Source organism: Danio aesculapii, chromosome 7 (assembly GCF_903798145.1).
Source record: "Danio aesculapii chromosome 7, fDanAes4.1, whole genome shotgun sequence".
Taxonomy (NCBI): domain Eukaryota; kingdom Metazoa; phylum Chordata; class Actinopteri; order Cypriniformes; family Danionidae; genus Danio; species Danio aesculapii.
In genome coordinates this window covers 58,158,617-58,186,565 of record NC_079441.1, presented here as the reverse complement: position 1 = coordinate 58,186,565, position 27,949 = coordinate 58,158,617, and the positions used below count along the sequence as shown (strand labels likewise).

General features: G+C 36.1%; 1 protein-coding gene across 1 annotated transcript in view; it reads right to left on the bottom strand.

Moving 5' to 3' along the window:
* The window catches only part of LOC130232394 (NACHT and WD repeat domain-containing protein 2), a 115,664-nt gene extending 90,049 nt beyond the window's left edge, over positions 1-25,615 (bottom strand). Inside the window, exons 1-3 of the mRNA XM_056462263.1 lie at positions 25,577-25,615; positions 22,286-22,457; positions 352-440 (exon numbers count right to left, since the gene is read on the bottom strand). Coding sequence (XP_056318238.1) covers positions 352-440; positions 22,286-22,436 — 240 coding nt within the window. The 5' untranslated portion in view covers positions 22,437-22,457; positions 25,577-25,615. The remainder of the gene's footprint in view (positions 1-351; positions 441-22,285; positions 22,458-25,576) is intronic.
* Positions 25,616-27,949: the final 2,334 nt, after the last annotated feature.

Sequence of the window (27,949 nt, the reverse complement as noted above, 5' to 3'; positions counted from 1 at the left end):
TTTATCAAATTGCTTGATAAAAATCTTCCCACTGCTCCATTCTCTCAGACAACAAACCATTTGCATTGTAAATACCACTCCAGAGGAGAGGAGAAGAGGAGAGCGAAGTAATTCAGGCTCCTGAGGGCGAAGACAGATGTATATGATACATTTCTTTCACCAGCAATGAGCCTATCAGTGCAGAGATCACATAGCAATCCCTAAGAAACTTTATCTTTTCAAGTCATGAAAAAGGCAGAAGGTTATAAAGAAAAAAAGTGAATATATATGTGTGTTTTTTTAAATGAGCGAGCGTATACTGTATGTTTGTTGTAAAGAATTTTCTGAAACTGAAAGATCTGAAGATGTTACCTGGAATTCAATGCCATAGTTCTCTCTGCAGAAGTCTCGTAGTTTGGGGTAGACATGTTCTTTCAGAGCATTTCTCTCTGCTTCTGTATCTGTGGAAGCAAATGCATAAACAAACATGAATACTCAGAGTAGTTACTCAAAGGACTCAAGTTAATTTTAGGTAATGCATTTAATAACATGTACAAACAATGAACAATACATTTATTACAGTATTTATTCATCTACGTTAATGTTAGTGTATGAAAATTAAGTTCTTCACTGTTAGTTCATGTTAGCTCACAGTGCATTAAGTAATGTTTATAAGCATTGTTTGGATTTTAATAATGCATTTATAATTGTTGAACTATGAGCATTTTGTACAAGTGATGTTCATTATTAGTTCATGTCAATAAATCCATTAACTACTAAAACCTTAATGCAAATTATCATACATATTTAATGCGCTACATATACAATTAATAAAAAATAAAAAAATAAAAAATATTGTGCCATTACAACGCAATCTCACGGCAATTTGTAACTTTTTAGTGGCTAATTCGTATTAATTCGTAGAATCTAATTCATACAATTTAGTACAATTTGCTCATCACCCAATGACGGTTGGGTTTAGGGGCGGGGTTGGGTGCCACGCCTCCTTTTTAAAATCGTACATTTTCGTATGACTCAATTCGTACGAATTAGTACGATTTAGCCACTAAATGGACAAAACGTAAAATACTTAAGTTTCCTCGTGAGATCAGGCTGACCATTACCATCTGAGACCAGACTATCAAAGTAGAGTAACATGAAAGCTAAATACCATAAAACTACAATATAATAAATTAATAATAAATTAACTACTATCATTAAATTGTATAATTTATTGTTTTTGCTATGGGCAAGGGCAATTTAAAATGTCAAAATGTATTCACAGGTTTGTTTTACTTAACCATGAAACTAGTACTGAATGGTTATCGTGTACAGTACAGGGGAATTTCAACCCTACTTTATAGTGTTCTTGTGATACATGTCTCAAATACAATTGTAGTTTTGTTAGTGTGGGTTGAAAGTTGTTCCCTCTTGAATACTTTCCAACTTATGCATGAATGCTTACGACAAAACCCGTACAAACATTTACAAACGTCTCTCTCAGTGACTGTCTTTTGCTCTCTCTGTTCAACACTCCATTCTTTCATACGCTGTATTTTCTCGGGGGAAGGCTGCCAGCAAGGCTCGGAAAACAGAGATTCCCCGGCTTACACTGTATAGTCAAGTCTGTTCTCTGTTGCTAGCAGAGCAAAATCAGACACCATATCTGAGATCAAACTAACAGTCTGGGAATATCTGACAGTGCTAGAAATAAGCTGAAACTTCTAGGCACTTTTGGAACTCGTAAAACAAAGATATGGTGACATTAACATTATGCAGTGACATTAACATTATAACAAATATACATTATGACATTAAATTGACTTAAAATATTAAAGACTCTGCACATTCAAATTTTAATATTTTTTTTATGGGCGCAAGCATTTTGTGCTCTGCTTACCCACTCTGCACACCTCACATTTTAACCACCTGCTGTGCCTTGCATTTTTGCCATTGCGCTCTATATGCCTGCACTTGAAAAAAGTCAACCCAAAAAAAAAAAAAGCCTGCTACATCAATTGTGTCTATTTTCATTGTCTAATCAAATGAAAGCACAGGCAGGGTTTCTGTTGAAGTGACAGCAGTGTTTGTGTTGACAAGATGACTACAGATTCGATGTATGGAGGAAAGTCTATTGGTTTCAAGTTAACCAGGGGTGTGTTTCTGAAAACCATCATTAGCCAAATAATATTGCAAGTTGCGTTGTTACAAACATAGTTTGTTGATTTGGTGTTTTCCAAATCCATGGTTCCAACAAACATTCGCAAACTGCATTGCAAACTTGTACGCTTGCAACTACACCTCTAGAGCTGTAGTTAGAAGCATAGTTCCTGGTTGTGTTTTATTTCCAGTTATCCCCCTATGCCCTTTTCCTTTCAAAACTTGCAACATTTAAACTTGGAATGATTAAAAAAAAAAGCATTAAGGTCATCTCTCTTAGGTGTAATTTGCTTTTAAACTATTTTTACAGTCCAGTTTTAGCGATTTTCATATTGATACGTTCCCTTCGCATTGCACATTGAAAATATTTATGCCATTTTAAACGCAGATGTGGATCCTGATGAAAGATATAGGAGACCTGTTATTTAAAAGTGAAATTTACTTTACGTCTCCAAAGCTTGTGAAAACAAAAATATATAGCCTATGTTAATGGTTTTAATTTATAGCAGGTTATTTATTAAGAAATGTATCTGTACTGTATATGACATGGGCCTGTTGGTTAGAACATTTCTGCAGTGGTTTGAATGTGTCAAATTGTAAAAGTAGACTTTTAGAATAAATAAAATACAATAAAATAAATAAATAAAAAAACAAGATTCTGCTTAATAATAAAAAATTTAAATAATAATAATCATTATTATTATTAATAAATAGGATTTTTTTTTTCATTTCTTAATAAATAGCCTACTGTAAGTTACAACCATTAACGATTTATATGATTTATATTTGAGATTAAAATACATTTTAGCTAAGTGATTTTATGTTTTAGATTAGAATATGGCATATTCTCAATAATATTTGTAAAGGAAACATTGGCCCTATATGTGCCGTTTACATATATTTCAATTAATATGGAAAATGAGGGCATGTTTTTACCAAAACTAATATTAGATTTTTTAAAATGTGAGTGCATGTTTAACTATAATTTGCACAAAAAATAATGGTTTTTTTCTTTAATGAAAGTTTAGAGCGTCATTAACGTCGTTTTACGTTATAACTAACGTGGTTCAAACGATGGATCTGCGACAGAGAAACTACGGTCACTACATCGTTCTTTTCCCAAACGATGTATTGTACTATGATAGTTCAGCCGCGAGTTATGCCATTGTTTGGGAAACGCAACACAGAGCTGTACAACTTCACAAATTGTGAATATCACAAGATTATTAAATATAACAATTATAACAATATCAAGAGCAGCAATCATGCACAATTCACAGCTGATTCAGTGGTTGCCTCTGATTGGGTAATAGAATGATTGTCAATAATGAATTGGAAACATCTGCGTATGCTCCTCCTGAAACTAGTTATCACTTGTTCCACTGAAAACCCTTTCAAAACATGCTCATCAAAAGGTTAAACAACGCAGGTTAGAACGGTAGCTGAGAGAACTCAACTTGAGCTTTGCTGCAACCAAAATACACAAGAAATGTCACTTTCTATAGTTTTGAATGGGAAAAAGTGTAATGGTCAATATGGCGAATGAAGTCCCGCCTACTAGTACAGCAGCCAACCATCCATCACTAGACTGATGTTTCTCTGGGGGAGAAGTTCGGACCAGACCTGAGAATTTACGTTTTTTGGGGTCAAGAAACACGTTAGAATATCAGCAAATATTGGCTTCACAGAATATATCTAAATAAAGCTTGAAATCTGTGCTTTTAAATGAATACACCACACTTAAATACAAAAGCTTTTTTTGGTTTTGTAATCTGAATGAAATGAACTCGAGGTACAGTCCGTCCTGTCAAACGCACATCACATGACAGAAACTACTCAAACGCCCAATAACTTGTAAACAAAGAGTCACTGTCATTTCTGGAGGAGATTCGACATCAAGACCAAGTTGTGGAATACTTTAGAAGCGTTGCGTGATCTGACAAAGCATTATTCAGAGGATGATAATGTGTAACACGGCCATAAATGAGGTTGGTGTCATGATCTTTTTCTTATCGATTACTTTACGATCTTCTTCTTTTCTTTTCTTTCCTGAAAAAAATGCTGATTTCATTTGATTCTAATATTTAGAAACAAAACTTATGAGACAGTTGTTGTTCAACTTTATTGGTGATTTCAAATATGTAATGTAATCATAAGTTTGGTAAACAGTTTTGGAGAAGTTGATGTTTCCCCATTCAGACAGAAAGCCTGAGCATACTGCCCGAGAGGTGTTTCAAAGATGGCCGCCGAGTGAAATGACTTGCCTTAAAGGGACTTTACTGCAACTAAAGAAAACACATGCAAATAGAAATAGCAAATTACCTTCACCAGCTTGACAGCACACGTGTTGCAAATCCTCACAATGCAAACACAAATAGAAAACATGCTGTAAATCCACACTACACATGCACATTAAGAAACCCTACTGAAAAAAAAACTGCAATTCATGAAAAAAAAAAAAAAAACTGCTTAAACCAGCCTAGGCTGGTTGGTTGGTTTTAGCTGGTTGACCAGGCTGGTTTTAGAGTGGTTTTGGCCACTTCCAGCCTGACCAGCTAAAACCAGGCTGGAAATGGCTGGAAACCAGCCTGGAAGTGGCCAAAACCCCTCTAAAACCAGCCTGGTCAACCAGCTAAAACCTAGGCTGGTTTAAGCTGTTTTTTTTTCAGTACGGAATGCACTCCTTTGCGTATAATTAGCCTAAATAAACTGATGATTGAACATTATAAAATAAAAGAGTTTAATTAACTTAATATCCTTTAAATTACTGAATTCTGAAAACAGATGTAGTTAAAAAAATTTAATTAAATAAAAATACATACAGTTGAAGTCAGAATTAAGCCCTCCTTTGATTTTCTTTTTCTTTTTCCCAAAGGATGTTTAACAGAGCAAGGAAATTTTCACAGCATGTCTAATAATATTTTTTTTCTTCTGGAGAAAGTCTTATTTATTTTATTTTGGCTAGAATGAAAGCAGTTTTTAATTTAAAAAAAAAATTATTTTAAGGTGAAAATTATTAGCCCCTTTAAGCAGATTTTTTTTCGATAGTCTACAGAACAAACCATCAGTATACAATAACTTGCCTAATTACCCTAACATGCCTAGTTAACCTAATTAACCTAGTTAAACCTTTAACTGTCACTTTAAGCTGTATAGAAGTGTCTTGAAAAATATGTAGCATATTTACTGTCATCATGGCAAAGATAAAATAAATCAGTTATTAGAAATGAGCTATTAAAACTATTATGTTTAAAGAAATTCATGAAATAAATAAACAGGGGGGCTAATAATTCTGACTTCAACTGTATACTTATGCCATCATTTATTCACCCTCCATTTGTTCCAAACTGTTTTAGCTTCTTTCTTTAGTTGAACACAAAAGACAATACCTTATTGGATGACTAGTTGACTATAATGTTGTAAACTGGTAGACATTCTTCAAAATGTTTTATATACCAAAGAAAAAAGAGAAAAATAAAATTACTTGAGGTTTAGTAAATGATAAGCACATTTCAATTTTTTTAATGCATTGTCCCTTTATTACAAAAGCAAAATGAACCACATTTTACTAGTGTCTTGCATGCAGCAGCAGTGTATGTTGTTGAATATTGCATGATGCCCTTTGTCACAGACAGTCAGGGCAATATGAGACATGAGAACTGACACATTGAGGATACGCAGCTTTACTGTACTCACTACAGTACACGACTGCTAGCAAAGCAAAAACAAAAATACACCACCAGTGCCCTATTCAGAAAATAATCAAAGCTGCAATTACCCACTTTTACACGTAAAATAGTCTCTAATATGAATATGAATAAGATTTGATTCGCCTAGAAGACACTCTATTTGAAGGTCACATATTTAGTCAAACATCTCTGACAAAACCAATATGTCTCTTTCCCTTTCAGCTCTCTACTTGCCTTTCTTGGTCTACAACTGTTTGCTTTACTTTGAATGACAACGAAAAGCAACTGAACTTGTTTGCCATTTTTACACACATTTCAACCACTATCTTTCTCTTCTACTTGTCTGTATCAGCTGCTATTGTGCAGGCTCTTCAGTAATATTGCGCCAGAGAAGAGGAAATCTGACTGGAGAGCTCTCTGTGGAAGATGAGGCCAATCATGCGCTCTGAACCCTCTAGATACAGGCAGCCAACACAGCGTGTGTCACAGCTCACTACTGCATCTCTATCTGTGTCGACCTAGTCAAGGCGTTATCAACAGCTTGGGCATGTTTCATATTTTAAATCTTTCATAACTGTCCATTCAGTTCTTTTTTCGGGCTGTCCTATAAAATATCTAGTCTCAGCCTTTTCTTTTTCTCATGCACTGTTTTCCTGTGCCATTTTTGTTCTTTTCCAGACTTTCTCAGTGATAAATGGTGCTGAGAAAGTCTGGAAAAGAACAAACCACAGCTTTTTCTGACCCACTCATTTTTGAACTGTCTAGCTTGATAAATTTTCATACTCTTTCTCTACTATTTCAACCTGAAAACCTGCTTTTTGCTTCCAACCAAAATGAAAACATTACTAAAGAACCTAAAGGGATGCTTTAATGGGATGATTCACCCAAAACTAAACATTCTGTCATCATTTAGGCCCGATCCTAATTCTATTTTATACCCATATCCATACCCCTACACCTATCCCTTGTGCACATTTACCAAGATTAAGCACAAGCCTCCAAGTTTCCTCAAGTGTCCCTGTTATGACTGGTGAATCATGTTGCATGTTGCTCATATTCATGAATGTAACCCCAAGGAACAACATTAACGTTATACCAGGCGTGCTTTAAAAAGATAATGGAATCATTTCACATTTATGGATTTCTCAGCAATGGAAGTCATCATACTGTAGCTGGGTAAACTTAAAACTAGGTAAATGTTCATTCTCTTTCCATGTCTTCCTCTACCCTTTCAACCTGAAAACATGCTTTTTGCTCCCAACCAAATATTACTAAAGAACCTAAAAGCATGTTGTAATGGGATGGTTCACCCAAAACTAAACATTCTGTCCTCATTTAGGCTCAATCCCAATTCTATTTTATACCCATATCCGTACCCCTACACCCACCCCTTGTGCCCACAAGCACATTTACCAAGATTACTCGCCCATGAAGTTGTTTTCACTGCATTTGGAAGAATGCTGTTCATTTTCAGCTCAAAAGCATACAAGCCTCCAAGTTTCCGCAGGTGTCTCTGTTATGACCGGTGTTTATGTTGCATGTTGCTCATATTCATGAATACAACCCCAAGGAACAACATTAACGTTATACCAGATGTGCTTTAAAAAGTTAAAGAGCCCATATTATGGGTTTTTGAAAATGCCCTTCCATGTAGTGTGTAACACAGCTCTAAGTGAAGTGAAATATCCAGCTAAGGCTTAAATCTGTAAGTGTACAGTGTTTAAAACTATTGATTCATCTATAAAAGAGTCGACTCATAGTGCTTCAAACGAGTCGTCTTGATAACGAGTCATTAGGTGTTTCGTGATGACGCAGCTACGAAACACAAGTAGTTGGGCGCGCAAACCCGGGAGATTTGAAACCTGCGGCCCCGCCCACTAACAGAAAAAAAGTCTCACACACACACACACAGACAGACACCGGTCGAATGAAGTCACGCTGTGCAGATGGATATTATTGAGTCTAATTAAAGAGGAAACCTCAGCATTATAGCCCAGCCTTGAGCAGTTCTGAGTGCTTCTGAAAACTATATGCTTTCAAAGAAGACTTCTTCAGTTTGTTAAAGGAAGGATCAGTGAAGACTGTCTGAACATGGATCAGTGCATCATGGATCAGTTTCTTCCCCCATTTCACAAGTGTAAGTATGTGCGATTAAAACTGTTGCCTCGTTTACTCTATCTTGCAAATTCTGTATTTAGTTGTGTTTTGTTACTTGTAACCATGTGTACTGTATCAGGTTAACTCTTTATATTCTCATATCGCGTGTAAAGCCACGTTGAAAACGTGACGCGTGCCGATTTGATTACGGATCGTCAGCTGTTTACACGCCGGCCCTGTGTGTGTGTGTGTGTGTGTGTGTCTCCTCGTGTGTGTAACGCACGGGTATTCGCGGATATAACTGAGCGCCGCGCCGCCTCAATTCAGCCGCTCCTCTATGGACGCGCCGGCCCTGTGTGTGTGTGTAACGCACGGGTATTTGCGGATATAACTGAGCGCCGCGCCCTCTCTATTCAGCCACTCCTCTATGGACGCGCCGGCCCTGTGTGTGTGTGTGTGTGTGTGTAACGCACGGGTAGTCGCGGATATAACTGAGCGCCGCGCCCTCTCTATTCAGCCGCTCCTCTATTGACACGCAGGCCCTGTGTGTGTGTGTGCGTGTGTGTGTGTGTGGGTGTGTGTGTGTGTGTAAAAAGAGCAAGAAGACTGTGACTAGGAGGCTAGGAGATCTCCTCGCCAGTTCTTGGACTTTTTGCTTGATAAAATAGTTAGTCGGCAGTATTTTCTAGTCCATCGTCTGTATTTACATTCACCCACTGGCAGCCAAAATCCACTATGAAGCGTGTATGCACTGTGACTACTTTTTTATTGTAGATTAGCAGCTGGGCATTTCACTCTGTCTCACGCTGAAGCCTGTCAGTGTCGTCGACCAATCGCAGCAGGCTGTCATCGGTCCAATCAGCGCAGATTAGCTTCGCGCTGAGGAGGGGGTTGGGAACAAATGAATCGCTGAACGATTCATATGGGAGTCGCTGGGATAATTAGGTAAAAATAAATGCAGATTATAAGACCATGAAAGTGTTGTTTGACCTTGCATGCATATTAGACTGTTGTTGGAGACCCTTACAACCTAAATATGACCCTATTTAATGTATAATATGGGCTCTTTAATGGAACTTTTTCACATTTCCTGGTTTCTCAGCAACGAAAGTCATCATACAGTAGTTGGGTAAACTTACAACAAATATTTTTTTTTATGATCCTATTTGCTCAAATAATAAAAGAAAATCTGTCTCGCCTATAGATTCTGCATTAAAAACACCTAGCATAAGCACTAATGCATTTTTTAATTTGATGCATATAATACATACACTTGTTAATACATATAAATGCACATACATTTTAAAAACAAATCTAAATTTTACAAACTTCATAGGATTTAAGTTGCTGATGATTGTTAAACACATCATGACAGTCTTGTGAAAAGGGTCCACTCACTGCCACCAGGGAATTTTCTGACAGCTTGCCATACTCTGTCAAGTCATCAGGTTATGTTATCGGAATGTTATGAATGTAATAAATCAGATGCTTGTTTGTAGTAAAAATCCTTGCTTGCTTTTGCATTCATGTTGCTGCTGTAGCAGGTGTATTCAGACAAATTTCTTTTACTTTCACTTGTAGTGTGGTCCTGAAAAATCTTTGTTTGAAGGGCTGTACACTCAACAAAATATTTTTCTTTGCTCTTTCAAACTACTGAATTTAAATGAGCTGAAACAACAAAATTCTTGTGATTTCATTGGGACAACTTAATTAATCCACAGAAATTTGTTAAAAGTGTTAACTTAATCAATTTGTGTTGGGAAACATGAATTAATGGTGTGGAATCCTGCCTTTTTACAGTGTATGGCACTTACCCCTACACCTCCAACAAGGAGAACTGAGACACCCCTACTGCCTACTGAGAGCTAGGGCTAAGTGGAACAGCTACAATGCAAATAAAATGCTTTTCTTTTTGTCTTGTTTCTAATCCAAATATCTAAATCATTCTTAAATCAAGAAGTGTTTTCTAGACAAGCAAAAAATGTCTTGTTTTAACAAATAGTATATCAAAACTAAGTGTGTTTTTCCTTAAAACAAGCTAAATAATCTACTATTGGGTAAGCAAAATAATTTTATGTCAAATCAAAAAATATTACTTTGCTTACCCTATTGGCAGATTATTTTGCTCAAAATTTTCTTTTGTGTTTAACAAAAAAAGAAAGCTCATAAAGGTTTGAAACCACCGGAGGGGTAAAATGGTAATATTTTTCAGTTTTGGGTGAACTATGCCTTGTTAAGTTGGAATTGTGCGTATTGCTATTAAAAGGACCGCGAGGTGGAATCGAATTTGGGTCGCCGTGAGCACCGGAGTACATGTGTCGACGCACTAACCACTACACCACTGGCACCAACTGCCCCCTGCACTTCTATATCGACACAAATGAAACAGTATGGAGGGATAAACTTGCAGCATCACTGAAAAGGTTATTTTTAAAAGGATTCTTGTGGTCTTAAAACATTATATTTGAGATCTCCAACAAACCATCTTCAGAACAAAAAAAACATTTAGATTACATTAGTGTCAAGTAAGTAGACAGACACATATAGACACCAGGAAAAAGCAGCTTGTGAGTAGATATCTTCATATAGTCATAAATGAATTAACACGCCATGCACCAGGGAGCACTTTAGACAGGGCATTTCCATAACAGATTGAAGCTTTCAAAATGCATCCATCAGGAAATTGTGTCAAAGTCTAAGGTTTTAAATATGTGGAAAAATGAATGAGAAAGGAAGAGAGACAAAGAATAAAAGAACCACTAGCTACAGTAAGTGCGCTGCTGTACTGGCCTCCACATTTACATATGTTATTTTTGAAATGCCTGACATGACTGACAATGATGACGAAAGAGAAAGAAGAGGAATAAAAGAGGACAGAAAACTAGTAAGCTCATGTACTTTGGGTGGGGGGAGGTTGGGCGTAGTGCCGATAAAGCATTATTGAAGCCGACTGAATTGAAAGCCAAGGAAAGCCAAGAAAGGGTGTCAGAAATAAAAGACTTGAAAAAGATTTTGAATTTCTATGATAAAGCCTTGCCCCAATTAAAGCTCTGAAAGGCTGCCCTTAAACATCTTACATGTATAGACCAATGAAAGTACAAAGTCTATAAAATCATTTATAGTCCACATTTCAAGATTTTAAGAGGCCATTTTTACACTTTCACATAAAATGCAATATACAGTAGTTTCTAAACATGTTATATGCAAGATTTTGATCATTAAAATTTATTATGCAAATTTTTGATGCCTAAAAACACCTGCATTTATTTCTATTCTGCTGCTCTCCACATTGCTTTTCTGTATTTACTACAACCTTTTAAAAAAGATACTTTTATCAAAAAGGAATAACAACCATTAATACAATTATGATCAATCAGGTCCTGCCATTTTTTTGTACTGAATATTTAAGACTATTATGCTTTTAAATTAAGCTTAAGTTCTCAAAACATAACATTGATTTCCCTTTCCTTTTCATAAATTGTGACTGTTGAATTAATTATTTATTAAAATAATTAATTAACAGTAACAGCTGGAATTGGTTTATAAAAGTAATTAATTGGCTTAATTTGGCAGTGATTTGACTGAAAAATAAATAAATAAAAAAATTAAAAAAATAAAACAAACGAATAAAATGTGGGTACACATTTATTTTTCAGTAAATTATTTTTCCACATGTGATGTACTACATATAAACTGGAAAGAAAACATAACCAAAACATATTTTTTAACAAATGGAATCAGATATGGACTTAAACTGATTCTCCCTTATATATATATATGTATATATATACATATATACATACATACATACATACATACATATACATATATACATACACATATATATATATATATATATATATATATATATATATATATATATATATATATATATATATATATATATATATATATATATATATATATAGTTGAAGTCAGAATTACTAGCCTCCCTTTGATTTTTTTTTCTTTTTTAAATATTACCTAATTGATGTTTAACAGAGCAAGGAAATTTTCACAGTATGTTCGATAATATTTTTTCCTCTGGAGAAAGTCTTATTTGTTTTATTTCCGATACAATTAAAGCAGTTTAAAATTTTTTAAAAATATTTTAAGGTCAAAATTATTAGCACCTTTAAGCTGTATAGTTTTTCAATAGTCTATAAAACAAACCATCGTTACACAATAACTTGTCTAATCACCCTAACCTGCCAAGTTAACCTAATTAACCTAGTAAAGCCTTTAAATGTCACTTTAAGCTGTATAGAAGTGTCTTGAAAAATATATAGAAAATTATAATTTACTGTCATCATGGCAAAGATCAAATAAATCAGTTATTAAAATTATTATGTTTAGAAATGTGTTGAAAAAAATCTTCCCTACTTTAAACAGAAATTGTGGAAAAAAAAACAGTGGGATCATATTTCTGACTTCAACTGTATATATATATATATATATATATATATATATATATATATATATATATATATATATATATATATATATATATATATATATATTCTATTGAACATCTTCAGAAAAGCGCTTTTAAGAGGTGTTCAGCTAACACTGTCACTACTGTAACTGGATCTTATAAGCACATTTAGTGTATACTGTAGCTACAATACATTCTTGTGTTGCACACAGCGTATGATCTGGCAGAAATACATGTCACACCACATTACCGTCAATGACGTTTTAAGCTTTACACAGTCACTTATCTTGAAAAGATTGTTATGAATATTGGCGTCATTTGCAGTCTCAAGCTATAAGCGTGCACTGCACTCTCAATGCTCTGTCCAATGATTGTGTATATAATCTGGGGTAAAGCCTTTGTGTCGTCCCTCCCATGGGACCACATGTGTCTCCAGCAGCACGAGCTCTGAATGGACCGTCACATATAGAAGAGCTGAGCATTGATACAGCTGTCTGATGCTAAAGCACAAGACTCTGAGGGAGTAGGTGAGGTCGCAAGATGGAGGACGATAGAATGAGAATTGCTCCCCATCAAAGGCACCTGACCGCACATGCTTAACGAATGAGTGAAATCCCATCTGTGACTAAAACACATTCCTGTTGGCAATCCATTAGCTACATGGCATTAGTAAACTAATTACCAAATGCTCAAAGGCAAAAAAAATCTGAATATTCAAAGCATGTAATTACCCATCATTATTGTAAGCCATTTGAGTGTTTTTCAACCACAATGCTTATGAAGTTATGCTGCATTAAAGGTGAAGAGTGATAATCTTTTCAATTTTATAATTATATTAAAGTTTAATATGCCAAAATGACTGTAAATAAGCTATTCAAAGGTTGATAATCTTGAAAAGCATTATTAAAAGCATTTAATGATTATTCATGCTTTCTGACAATATCAATGCAGAAATACTAACTCAACCAAAAATTTCTACTATATAAAATTTTGTTGATGGGTTGATGCCACGAAGAACATTATTATGGTTTTAACCCTTGTGCATTGTTTAAATTGACTACTATTTCGTTGTGTTCGTGACTTTTATTGCCCCAATGACTTCCATTATAGTTTTTTTGATTGTAAAGCCTGACACCATATTATTATGCATTCTACATCTTGCAACCTCACCTAATCCCTCAGATACTTGTGCTTTAGCATCGGACAGCTGTATCAATACTCAGCCAAATTAAGTCTCATAATCACCCCAGAGTGGTTTAAAACATCCCCAAGAGTACACAAGGGGTTAAAATTTGAACAGAATTCTATAACTACTAGAATGGGCATAGCGGTCATTCTGACTGTCTATATAATGCCTCATTCACACTAGCAGCGACTTTGTAGCTGCCTGTCACTCTGAGTGGCAATCTGCTTGAAACGCAGGGGTGTGTAGGTATATAAAGCACCTATACATCAGGCCTCTGAGCAAGCTGAGAGAGGATCATGTGAGCTCTGATGGTGCTCCTATTGGCTGTCGTTCAAGAAAGTCACTCTTCATTTGCATAAAGTTCAACTTCTCAACTTTATGGCGTTGCTTGACACGCCCACCTGGTCGCCAAAAGTCATAAACTCACATAGACTCGCATAGACGGAGGTCACCGGAAGTCGCTCACTCTCCACTGAAATGAACTGTGACTTTGCTGCTGCGAGTCGCTCGTAGTGTGAATGAGGCTAAAGACTGTAGCGAATAGATTTTTTTGTCATGTCATATTTACATTCAAGCTTCTTTGAGATTTTAGAATTAAGCTTTAAATGTGTCATCATATTTTATAAAGTCATGACTAGGCCCACACTGAATCTGCGCACGCAGAATTCCACAGATTTCTGCAGATTTTTAGCCCATCACTGATTGTGTTAATTTACTTATGTAAATATGTCAATTTATATTTATTCAGTTTTTAAATATATTTCAGTAATATTATTGACTAATATGAAAATGTTCATATGATTTATTTTAATACATTTTGTAAAGTAATCTTTTAGTAGATGTGTAATATGAGAGACTTGCTTTGTTTACCAAACAAAGTGGATCTAATTGGATTTACATTGTAAATTGCATAAAAAGGTATTTTTAATTTCATACATAAGATTTTAGTTATGATACTCCCAAAATCATTCCACAAAAATCTGCAGATTTAAAAAAATGTCCAGAGATTCTGTCTCGCCGTAGTCAGTAGCCTTTAAAAGCAATCTATAATTGCGTATGAGTTACTAGACCACCCCTCAATGTGCGTACCTTACTTTGTCCTGAAAGCAGGAGAGCAAATTTATTTTTCACAGCAGTGAAAATGTTGTTTTTGAAAGGTTAAAAGACATGGCTGAAGTAAAGTTATGTTTTTGCTTTCAGAAAGTTATGTTTTTTTTTGTTAGAACAAGAGGCATGAATATTCAAAGGAACAGAAAAAATTGCAGATGAATGCATGCGGTCAATTAGACCTTTATAACCATTCAAGATAGAAATACTCAGAACTCTTTTGTGTTTTGTAATTTTAATTAAAATAACGATGTTATAATGACATATACACACATTTAGGAAAAGTCAGGGTACTGTAGTATATATGGGTTTTATTTGAACAAAGCTTAAAAATGGTCAAAATGAATGCCTCTGTAGTTCTAGTGTTCAAGTAGCATTGCCATGTTACACAGGCTAATGTGGATCAGCATGATCATCTAAGAGGTTTATATAGATTCAAAAAATATCAGTAAGTGTTAGAGAGAGGTCAACACAGAGCATCACTCCTCAGGATAAACAATATTAGATCAACACAGGGCATCACTTCTGTCTTCTTTACACATTTTCTGCATTTTCAGAACTGCTAAAATTTTTACGTGTCTAAATAAATATGCATTTTGAACATACGGTATGTTATTACAGAAAACATGAGCATGCGAATTTGTGGTGCAATACCCAAAAGCATTTTTAACCAACTAAGTTTGCAAGCTCCAGTTCAGCGATTCTGTATTTCCTGAATGTATACTTCTAACAGACATTCATAGCCATCTTTGCACACTTGAGTGTTCTGAACTAGAGTGTTCTCAACCTGAGGTTAGAAGAATATGCCAAATTCCAATTTGCCTATTAAACCACACTATAAAAGTATGTTCTCTTTTTTTTTTTTTTTTGGAAAAAAAAAAGAAAGTAATGCTTTTGTGTAACAGAAGAGTGGGCAGGTTTTGAGGCATATTGTTCTTCATCATAATTGTTGCTTAGTTACTTGAATTCTCTCAATAAATTGCCCCGTCAATCATCTTGTCACAGTTAATATCATCCACATACACAATTTCCTACCATACTGGAGATGAAGTAGCATGTTAATCTGCCATTTGTGGGATTTTAATGTAGACCAATGAATGACAGATCTGCTCATGTGTTTGCACAATCAAATGTTTACAATGTTCTAGCAGGAAAACCATAATGTGGATACAATAAAAAAAAATTATAATAAAAAAAAAAAAATATATATATATATATATATATATATATATATATATATATATATATTATAATAATCAATAGGGCTGGGCGATTAATCGAAAAGTAATCGAAACCAACATTCAGAACCTATAATTGACCTAATTTTTCCAAGTACATTTTTTTCAATTACTTTCCCTACCGTGTATGGATTCACGTGACCTTGCTCTGTTAAGGCTGAATTAAGCTATACTTATTACATGATTTATACTTATTATATTATTATGATATTATACTTCTGCCAATGGCACATGTGCAGTCCGGCACAGCCTTTACATGCTGGCGTACCTCTCAAAAAAATGTACTTACAACCACTAGCGCAAGCTTAGTGATTGAACGGTTTGGTAGCGGTGACGATGGTGGGTGGCGCAGAGAGCCACGTTTTAGGAAATGTGTGTTTTAATTTCAGTTGTTCAGTGTTGATGTTCAATTAATAATCATGGATAATAGATAGTGTGTGTTTACTTCAATTATTTTAAAATCAAGTAGTTCAAAAATCGTTCAAAAATCTTTTACTGGCAATATGTGAGCATATTTACTGTACAAAACTTGTCAGTGCACTTTGAGGGCAAAGAAATAAAATCAAAAATAAATAAATTAATCGTTCATTAGTCATAATCTAGTTAAAATGTTCAATTAATCGAGATTTTGATTTTAGGCCAAATCACCCAGCCCTAATAATCAATCGAATCCCTTAACCTCCACCTCTCCACTTAACCATTAGTTTCACAAGTTCACCACGATTGTCTTGTAACAGCTGTTGTCCATGTTTGTAGTCCTAATCGAATCCATATTATTGATATTATCTGACATTATTTTTTTAACCCACACTCTTTAATTAGCTTATTAACTCCACATTCTGTGTGATATCACTAACACTAACACAAACAGTTCAACAGTTGAACTATGTATAAACCAGATTAAATAGAATAAATTTTTTGGGAAATGATCCCCAGTACTGTTACTTTGTTACTTTTTTAGTGTTGTCAATACTGTTTTACTGTTTTACTGTTGTATGTGCCAATTTGCACATAACAGCTGCACATATAACGTTTTATATAGTAATATATCTGTACATACACTTGTTAATTTGTACATTTGCACTCACTACTTGCTTCTATTTTTAAAATTAAAATTAAATATATTTATTATCTGTTTTTTGTCCTGTCTCTGTAATTCTGTTGCACTGTAGAAGCTCTGTTATGAAAACAAATTCTTCGTATGTGTGAACATTCCTGGCAATGAAGCTCTTTCTGATTCTGAGAGAAACTTTTTTTTTAACATTCAAAAAAGAAGGCATTTTGAAGCTGGATTTACCTAGCACTGTAGAAAACTGTGAACGCACTATGATAAATAAGGCTGACTAACTCTACACATGCTGTTACGACACAGTGGCATTAAATGTCCTTAAAGCAGAATAAAACTCTAGTCACCCATGGTTACTCTACAAAGAGGGAGTGAAAGAGAGAGAGAGAGAGAGAGAGAGAGAGAGAGAGAGAGAGAGAGAGAGAGAGAGAAACACCTATAAATGTTATCACATTCATTTCCTCAAAGTCTCAATCTCAACCTCAGCAAGACTCCATCAACTGCTGTCCTAACAGCCCCTCGAAGACCCCCTAAATCTGAGAGCTGACTTCTGCAATAGCTCTAACACAAATTGAAATTATTCCTCACAAGTCAAGGGATGTATAAGAGTGAGACTAGTAAGACAGTCTGACAACAAAGAGTTTTTATGAGTCTGTGTGTGCAAGGCCAACTCCCTTTTTATAATCTGCAATGTATGAATTGCTCCCTCTAGTGCTTAAGGGGGAAGAACATTGCACCAAAGCCCAGCTGGCTCGTTCAGCCCTAAAGTATCATTAATTCTCTACCTCGACATCACCTCTGTGTTGTGCATCTAGAGGTCCAGTGCGCCAGATTCCACACTCCAGCTCACACGCTCTCAGCACACACACACACCGTCACCTCTGCCTCTAGCTAAAGCATCTTCAAGCATCTGACTTTCCAGGGCTGACTGCTTTTGACCAGGACAAAATCCCTCAAGTCCTTTTTTATTGCAGTAAGAGAAGTGGCTTTATACTTACGATATACAGTAATCCAAAGTCCGACTGTGCTTTAGTGTATAAATAATTGTGCATGATTTTGCACTTATGTGTTTAAGAGTTATCCCCATCCACTAAATTAGCTCTATCACTGACTATGTTTACATAGGCATCAGTAATCTAATTATTTGCCTTAATCTAATTAAGACAATAATAAGATTAAGGCGTTTACATGAGTTGCTTTTTGAATATTCTTTTCATGATGTTATAGCACATAATTCGATTAATGTCATCATGTCACCACGCTATCCGCATTTCCTCCGAAGTTTTGTGTAATTTTGTGTGTTTCATTTTTTTTTTTTTGTCGACTTTAACTACAGTTTGGCACTTTCACTTTCATCTGGGAACATTTCCAGCATGCCCCCCGTGACAAACGAGATATTGGATGCAACTATGAACTGAAGGAAGAGTGTTGTTTTAATGGAAGTTCATACCGCTGAATGGAAGAAGAAAAACCTCCGCATTTCAAGATGCAGGTGTCTGTGGTTTGCACTGACTCAGTGGGTGCAGAGAGTGTCAAATAGCCATGTGTGTGTGCGTGTGTGTGGACTATCGCAAAACAAGGACTATCCTGTCGCAAAACATGGCGGAAAGTCCTACATGACGGTAATAGTTCGATTAAGGTGTTTACATGTCTGTACTACACTTCAATAAAGCGACTTAAATCAGCATCCTCTGTCGGCGCCAATAGCCTAGTGGTTAAGTGCGCTGACTTAAAGCACCGAGGTGTTCACGGCGACCCGAGTTCGATTCCCAGCTCGAGGTCCTATGCTGATCCTTTCCCTCTCTCTGCTCCCAATGCTTTCCTGTCTGTCCTTCACTGTCCTATAACATTAAAGGTAAATACCCCTAAAAAATTATTAGTAAAAGAAAAAAAATCAGCATATGCCACATGTCCTAATTTGATTTCTCTTCAGTTTGATTATGACCTTATTAAATAAATGAAATAATCGCTCTTTACATGGTAGACTCTTATTCAGAGTATTGTCATATTCGCATTAAAATTTAATTATTGGTGGCCATGTAAACGTTGTCACTGTTTCTCCACTACACCTACAGCTGGTGTGTGGTGAGCGCACTGGCACCCTTGTCCTGTGGCAGCAGTCGCATCATATAAGAGGATGCTGCACACTGGTGGTGGTGTGGAGAGACCCCTTCCATGATTGTGAAGCGCTTTGGGTGTATGGCCATACACAATAAATGCGCTATTGTACACATAACCTTACCTTCCATTACCTTAGAGTACAAACTTAGTCAAAATAAATACATAAAGGCTATATAAAAGCTCACACAGTATGTTATTAATGTAATGTAATTACTCTCTTTTGGTTTAGCGGCCACAGTGGAATAAACCATGAATTACTCTGGAATGTGTTTTATGTGGCGGATGCCCTTCCAGCTGCAACTCAGCACTGGCATACACCTATATACTCTCTCATTCACACACTCAAACATACATTACAGCCAATTTAGATTATTAAATTCACCAGTACCACATGTCTTTGGACTGTGTTGGAAACTGGAGTGCCTGGAGGAAACCCACATGAACATATGACAAACATGCAAACTCCACACAGAAATGCCTCCTCGAACCAGCGAACCTGTTGCTGTAAAATAACCACTGGCTAACCACTGAGGATTGTGCCTCCCCTGTTTTTAATTAATAAACTGCTATCTTCATTCAATCGTTCAATCAATCAATCAATCAATCAATCAATCAATCAAGAAAAACAAGTGCAGCTACATGTGGAAAATAACAAGAGTGCCAATGTTCAATCTGCAATTTAGAGAATTTGTATCATGGATCCCTCAGCTTGAAAGGTCATCATTTTATTCAAGACGTCCTTGCATCGATCTAATTCAGTCTAGTATCTTCCCCCCTTTCGCTTCTTCCTGGCTTCTCTGCATTCATTTCTCCATTTCTCTTTCTCCATTTCTGTATCTCCCTCCTAACCCATTTTATACTTTCCCTTGGCTTGTTTACTCCTAGATTAGAATTACTATTTTAAGGTCTCCCTGCAGCCCATATTTAAATCTATGACTGCATATGTGCCGCCTAGTTCCCCTGGCACTCATTAAATCTGAGGTCAATTCTGAGCAGCACTGAGTTTAAACTTTAAAATATTTTAAAAAATGACCAATCAATGGTGGGAATGATGACCTATCAACAATTTCTCAGAATAGGAGTAAGAAATTTCCACTTTTGTTACCATTAGCTATAGTCATGAGCAGGCTGAACACTATGAGCTCCTCTATTTTCATATTAGAGCCTGTATGGCTTTAGAGCAGTGCAATATTTTGTGTCACAGTTGTTTGGCCTGTGTTTCTATGGAACGTTAAAACCCATGTTCAGTGCTGAGACAGACGGCTCCACTAACTGCTGTCACTGCTGCTCTTGTCAAAGCACACGGGACAGTGGTCCTGCAGACATTAGCAACGGCCGTATCTCTGAGGATGGCAGCGCGTGTTATGAAATGGCTTGATGTGAAACTGCCATTGCCATCTGAATTCATTACTGAAAATCTGTTTCATTAACATGTTGGATGATAAATCACATCTTGCGCATCTCTTGCCCATTAATAGGTGTCAATTTCTGTTGACAGAACGGAGTGTTTATACACAGATGTTTGTATGATTCTTAGGTTTAGGTGATTCTCAAGTTCACATACACACACATCATGGGCTTTCGCACCAGGTGTGCATATGTACAGTAGGAACTAACCAAGCCATTCACACCAGGGCTTAGCTATTATTCGAACTTGACTGAAGTCATGACATATGTTTGTAGAAAAAGCATGTTATTATATGTGGCAATTTCATTCAATCATTTGCAACACAGAGCAGCAGTTATTTGAGAAGCTACACAAACAGCTGTATATTTTATTATTTATGGTCACACTTTATTTTGATGGTCCGTTTGTTGAATTTAAGTTACATTGCATCTACATGCCAACTAATTCTCATTGGATTATAAATAGACTTTTAGGTTGGAGTTCATTCTGCTGTGGCAACCACTGATTAATAAAGGGACTAAGCCGAAAAGAAAATGAATGAATGAATGAATGAATAAATGAATGAATGAATGAATGAATGAATGAATGAATGAATGAATGAATGAATGAATGAATGAATGAATGAATGCATGAATGAATGAATGAATGAATGAGTGTGGCTCATTCTGTTGTGGCGTGCCCTGATCAATCAGGGACTAAGCTAAAGGATAGAGAGAGCTGAGAGAGTATTTATACATCTGGAAACACATGCTGGAGGTTTGCTAGAATCGGCTTTGCTAACAATATGGGCATGAAAATCACATTACATTAATTGGCCAGCCCTAATTCACACTTTCAGGCAATCTAAAATTATGTATAACAGAAAACAGTTGTATCAAGCTCTGTATTCAACAATGTCAACAACTTGAACAAAGCTTTTGTTGTTGTTGTTGTACAGTATGTCATAGGTAGGCCCGCACAGAATCTGCATGTGTAGAAATCAACAGACTTCTGCCGATTTTTAGTCCATTATTGAGTCTATTTATTTACTTGTGTAAATGTGTGTCAATTTATATTAATTCAGTTTTTCAATTAATTTCAGTAATATTATTGACTGTTATGAAAATGTTTGTTTGATTTATTTACAATACAGTTTGTAAAGTAATATTTTCTATCTTTTAGAAGATATATCATATGAGAGACTTGCTTTGTTTACCAAATAAATGGTTGGTTTGCATTGTAAACATTCAATAAAAGTTAAAAAAGTTACAAAATTCTCAGCAGAAATAGCAAAAAAAATCCACAGATTCTGTCTGGCCCTAGTCATGGGGTTCATGACATGGAATGACAGTATCACTTATACAACCTGTAGTACTAAAAAAGTCACAGAGACACCGAGAAATAAACAAAAACACACATTTCTGTGTAACTTTTTACCCTGTCAGCATAAGCTTGTCCCTGGTATTGTGCTGGGTTAAAACCTACACTAAATATGAGATCATTTATTCCCTCCAAAAAGCATTGCTATAACTAAACTTTTGACTAAAATATTTTAGTTCTTGCAATATAGTACCTTTGCCAATAGCTCTATGAAAACATTCCACCAACTATGAAAACATTCCACCATTGTGAATGTGGCAGTTTCATTCGCAAATATATTTGATCTGAATCTGAATCTAGAATCTGAATATCCTATAGAACTGTGTAAAATGTCAGTTTTATGTTCATAAGGAACTCCAAATGGTCATGATAAGACAGTTGAAGAACCTTTAAAACCTTTAATATTTGCATTATGTGGAAATGCTACTACATGCTCTTACCGTCAGGGTTGGCACAGATGAAGACCCGGACACTCCTGCCCGTGGGGACATGGAATGGTGGGAGGGCAAGGACGTTGCCACTGATGGCTGCTCTGCGCAGAGCAGATTCACGAGGACAGGGCTGCCTGCTGCCCGCTCCGGATGGCCACATGGGTGGCGACTTCCACCGTGGCTGCAGAAATAATTCAATATATTTAAGATAATTCATGGGTGCTTTTCAAAAGGATGGATCTGTGTATGTACACAGACGATTTGGTGGAATCTCTTTAGGACTAAAACTAGAGAAATCACATTCAAAACAAGTTGAATTCTTTAGGGCATTGTGGCAAATCATGGGACAAACATGAACCATTGCCAAATCAGTGTGGAGAAATCTTTTAACTTAACAAAAAATGATAGATCACATTTAAAAAACTGAATTTTCCTGAACAATGATACATTTTAGCACACCCTGATAAACAATGACTGATTGCTTCTTAGAAGAAGCTTCCATTTACTTAAATGTAACACTGTTTACTGTTTATGAATCTATAGTACAAAATGTACAGTAACCAAGTACACCCAATGATCATATGAATTGGTTATTTTGCAAAACAGTGACTCTTACAAGTTATTTCACTTGAATGAATAACGAATTACATCCGCACTGCCAAGTGTTTGGGATAAACAAGCATATATTAACTTGATGTGGATCTGAAATGTCACAGTTTATACAACAGCTTACATACATTATTTCAGCTGCTACTAAATGAAATAATAATGTTTGTAATAATAATTAGTGAATAATTAAGTGAAAAGTTAAGCTGGCAACATCCATAACATTTAAAATGTTTACATTTAAGAAGTGAGTAAATACCCATAACCTGTTTGATAAATTAAGGCCAAAATGTCAATTATGGTTCTATTTACACAGCAAAGGTGAGTCTTGAGAAATAAAGGGTCTTTTATTGGTGTAGTTATCATTGTGATAAATCACAGCATTATTGTCTAAACAACCATATTTAGCACTTTATGATATACCACTTTATCTATATCATTGTAAAAAGTGAACTCCAAACATATTACTGTATATAGGCTAAGCCATTTTAGTGAATCAAAAAGCATACAGCATAACAGTACACATAGTGTAGAACGTTTTCCCCCAATGATCCGGCCAATCAGATTGGTCCATTCCGTTCGCGTCTCACGAATGAGCGAAGCATTTTTAATGATAGAAATTCCCCCAAAGGTTAGAAGGCACGTGAGACATGCATCAGGTGGCTTTATGCATTTAAAGTCACGAATCAATAGCCTCCCAATTAGTATAAAAGACAAGTGTGCAAGTTTGAATGAATGCACGAATAAATGCATGTATGAATGAATAAAATGCTATCTTTTTTGTATAAAAGGCCAACCTACTATAGGTTATATAGGATAAACTACTTTATGTAAAGTCATTCATGTTTTTTGTACAAATTATATTTAGGCTACTAATTTTACTATCGAAATGAAATGTAGTGATGAGAACAGTAAAGGCAAATTGAAAATTACATCTTATTTATTTTTTATTTTTATTATTTCAAGACGTGCACGTGAGATTGCTAAGAAAAACCTTACTCGTTAAAAGGAATCAGCATGGCAACCAGAATCGACTCCCGTCTCTAGTTGTAAATTACTTACTGCTTGCTCGAGCATCACTGAAATTACCAGAACGCAATATAGCCCGCGCGATATTGATTTCTTTGTAACGAAGGCACATTGGACCATCTCCACTTTTTCACTTTATACCAATTTTCTGCGATAATTACGCATGCAGCGCAAAAGCGCGTAAATACAGCCGGTCACGAACTGCATCCCAGCACAAATGCAGCGAATAATCTCTAATTTTCTGTCTCAGCAACATCGAATCTTATTCTTTCTTTCTTAGAGTTGGAAGATCGGTTTATCTCAGTCGCGCTTCATGCCCTGGCGAATTGTTCAACACATCTGTAGACAACAAAGTTGCGCGTTCATCGTACAGTAAAGCCAATTTCAAACAAAATGAACTCAACCGCGCTTCATCACACGGCGAATGCAGGCAGCATGCTTGCACAGTAACGTGCTTGGAGTGCTTACGTTCATCCTCTTCATCCTGGAGCCGTATCACACAATATCCGAGCAGGTATCCACGGAAATCAGCGGAGACGGCAATACAAACGCCCATTAAATATCTTTGACCGAAAATCAGTCCCGAGGGACCGTGAGAGTGACGGTCGCTGGCCAAACCCCGTCGGTCCGCATCCTCCTCGTGCAGTGTGTTATAAATCTCCGCGGCACAGCGTTTTCTGTCCGCAGTGCATGAGGAAAACACAAGTGAGGTGACAGAGACGAGAGTGAAGGGATATTCCTCTCATAGCCAGCTGTCTCTTAATGCGCAGCGGCGAGCAGGAGTACGCGAGGAGGTGGAGGAGGAGCGCTCTGAATTCATTATCAATAAATGCTTCTCTTTCGCAGCGCGCTGGAAGTTTAAGTGAATTGAATTAAACGTAATTGATTGGACTGCATAAATGCTCGCGCCCGGGGAAATGGTCAAACCTCGCCTATTTTTTCTTCGCGAAGATGGACGCAAAGAATGTTATTGTGTTGGCTAATTTTTAGATATAAAATGCGCAATAAAAAAACTAAAATATTTTTTTATTAAAACAAAGATTGCTGACTGCCTTGTTTAGAAGAAAGCAGCACACATTAGACCATAATCTTGTTTGTCTACTGACTGGTTTTGGTTCAAACCACTTCTAAGCTTGTCTGGAAGACCAGCTTAAACCAGTAAAGACAAGCAGTTGGGGCAATTTTCTACAGCAGTGCGATCTTGCGAGCTCTGGACTTGGGCATGTTTCAAATATTACGCAGAGCAAATTATTTATCATGGGGTTAACCCAGATGTTTGATGTTGACTGCAACCAGATGTAATCAAAAAAGGCTTAAAACTGTACAGATGCATTACTTGATAACATCAAAGAAAAAAGGTACATAAACCTATTTGTGACCAAGATCTATCTATCTATCTATCTATCTATCTATCTATCTATCTATCTATCTATCTATCTATCTATCTATCTATCTATCTATCTATCTATCTATCTATCTATCTATCTATCTATCTATCTATCTATCTACCAAAATGGGTAAAAAGTAAAAATAAAATTCGATTTAAAACCAACAAAAAAGTTTCAGAACAACCATGCTTATTTAATCAAACATTAACAATTACAAACATCTGTATTAATGAAATATTATTTAAAGTTAATGTGCTAATTAGAATAAAGAACTTACTGTTCTTGACGATTGCTGTGCTGTTTCCCCTCTAGGTCCTGTTGGTACAATGCTCTAATATAAAGAGCCAGATCCTCTGCATGAGGCACACATAAACACTGCAAAAGAAGAGGTGCTGATTCTGGCAACCAGCAGTGGCTTAACCTTTCTTTCCATCCCTCTTCCGATAAAACTGTAATCCCTCCTAGGCAGAAGGAACTGCCCTCTTCTGCTCCCTGATCAGTTTTGCAGTCTCTCTTGTAATGCCGTAGGCCAAGTTTGGGTGGTTAGTGCTGATCATAGAGCAGCGTGAAACATTTTAATCTCTCGTAGACCGAGCTGTGTGAAGCAAATGTGGTGGGGTTTTGTTTAAACAGCCCCAGCATGCCACAGGCAATTAGGGAAAGTGAAAAGTGTTGACATGCGCACACATTTTTATATGGATCCTACTTGAATGATTGCAAAAAATGCTGAAAAATCTAAATGAGGTTTTGTAGTAACAGCACAAGTCTGAACAGCAGCACACACATAAACAGCCTTCATTCTGACCATATAATCTGCATCTGCGATAATGTGGATATATTATTATGCATCATTACTGAAGCATCCATGCGAAAGGAACAGCTCTATAGGGACAATGCAGTCCTTATGAGTTATGGTTATCTAATTAGACTAAATGTTTTTTCTTCAGAATGCAACACCAGTACATCAGGGCTTTTGAGATTACTAAAACATTCTGAAAATAGGTTTTAGTTTTGGTTGAGTGCTGTAATACTAATGTCTTGCAAATGAAGATATAATTTGAATATAAAGAATATGCAATGAGCTTTACACAAACAGATAAAAACAAAAAACAAAGCTAGCAATAACAAAAATAGACACACACATGCTTGTTTGTGCATTCATCCTCATATACAGACATTGACACCAGAGACACATACTAGCCAATGAGACCCATAAATCAAAGCCCAACTTCCTTTCTCTTCGCCATGCCTGTCCTTTGTCTGTTTAAAACCCCCCTATACAAAAGCTGCTATACCACCAGCACATCCTCGCCTCAAGATAACCCCTCCACAGATCGATTTGCTCAATCCCTGGACAAATGCATGCATAGCTTCTACAGCAGGCAAGACAAGAGCGTTGTCTTCCTCTCTGAATGCACAGAGTGTGAGAACTGTTTGCCCCAGTCTGAGAGTGTGAGAGAGTCAAGGTGAAAGTATGTGATCAGAGAGAAGGTGTTTGAGGCTTTGTGTTGAAAAGACTTTCATTGATGTATGACCCATTGACACTTTTGCAATTCAGTGGAGAGATAAAGAGAGTGGAATAGATTTTAGCATGAATTACATTCACTGGCCACACTGAAAAAGCTAATTTGGGTGCACAAAAGTATTCAGGCTGATGTAATTTCTTCTCATGTTGTAAAGTGTTAGGGATGTTTCATAATGCAGTTTTCTTGTTATGTTGTATCATTGAGCCACTTTGTCTGCTGTTACATAAAAGCATTAGTGCAATTTTGTTTGTCATGGCCTTCCCAAAAACTAAAAAGCGTAAACTATTATTTGAATTGGTCTGGTTCTTGGAGGATGAAACATGGATAGTTTCAAGTGGAACTATTTTTACCACATAAGTGTGGAGAATTATTAGTGTCTTCTGCAAGTTGTGCTAATCAGCAGTGTGGAAGGATTATGGATAATTCAGAACCATGGACAGCACCCAGAAGCTGGAGCTCAAGCTTACAACCTTCTGGTCTCCAAGAAGACAAACAATGAATGTATCACACAGGATGAATATATGTATTATAGCTGTTTGTGGAAATGGAGAGCAAATTCAGAATCTATTTGCAGTGTATTATTAACAGAAACAAAAACAAAAAACACTCTGGAGAACACAAGACGATTCAAATACTGAACATAAACATAGAGCATTACACACAAGAAATAATGGAAATCGCCCCTTATGCTCTTAAATAGTTGATATTTGAGGAAGCAGCCATTTGTATACGCGTCTAAAACTTTAGTGGATGTTCTGAATTGAAGTGCACTCAATCCCACTATGCACCACAATAAAGAATGTACAACACATGTACTGTACACTCAACAGCTAGAAAATGTCCGTAGTGCATTGTGAGAGTTCACAGGCAAAATAAATTTCTGTTTCTGACCACAAGATTTCATACACAGTGAAATCAAATAAAACATTTAATATAAAAACTGTCTGTATACATGTCAGAATATTTTGCTTTTAATGCTAATGCTAATAAGTGTCGAATAACTATCACAGGGCCAGACCAAGATGTTGAATCTAAACCTAATCCATCTAAGTGATCCATCAACCAGCAAATCACAAACAAAACACCATCCCTTCCTGTGTGCTGAGTGCTCGAATCTTTTTTTT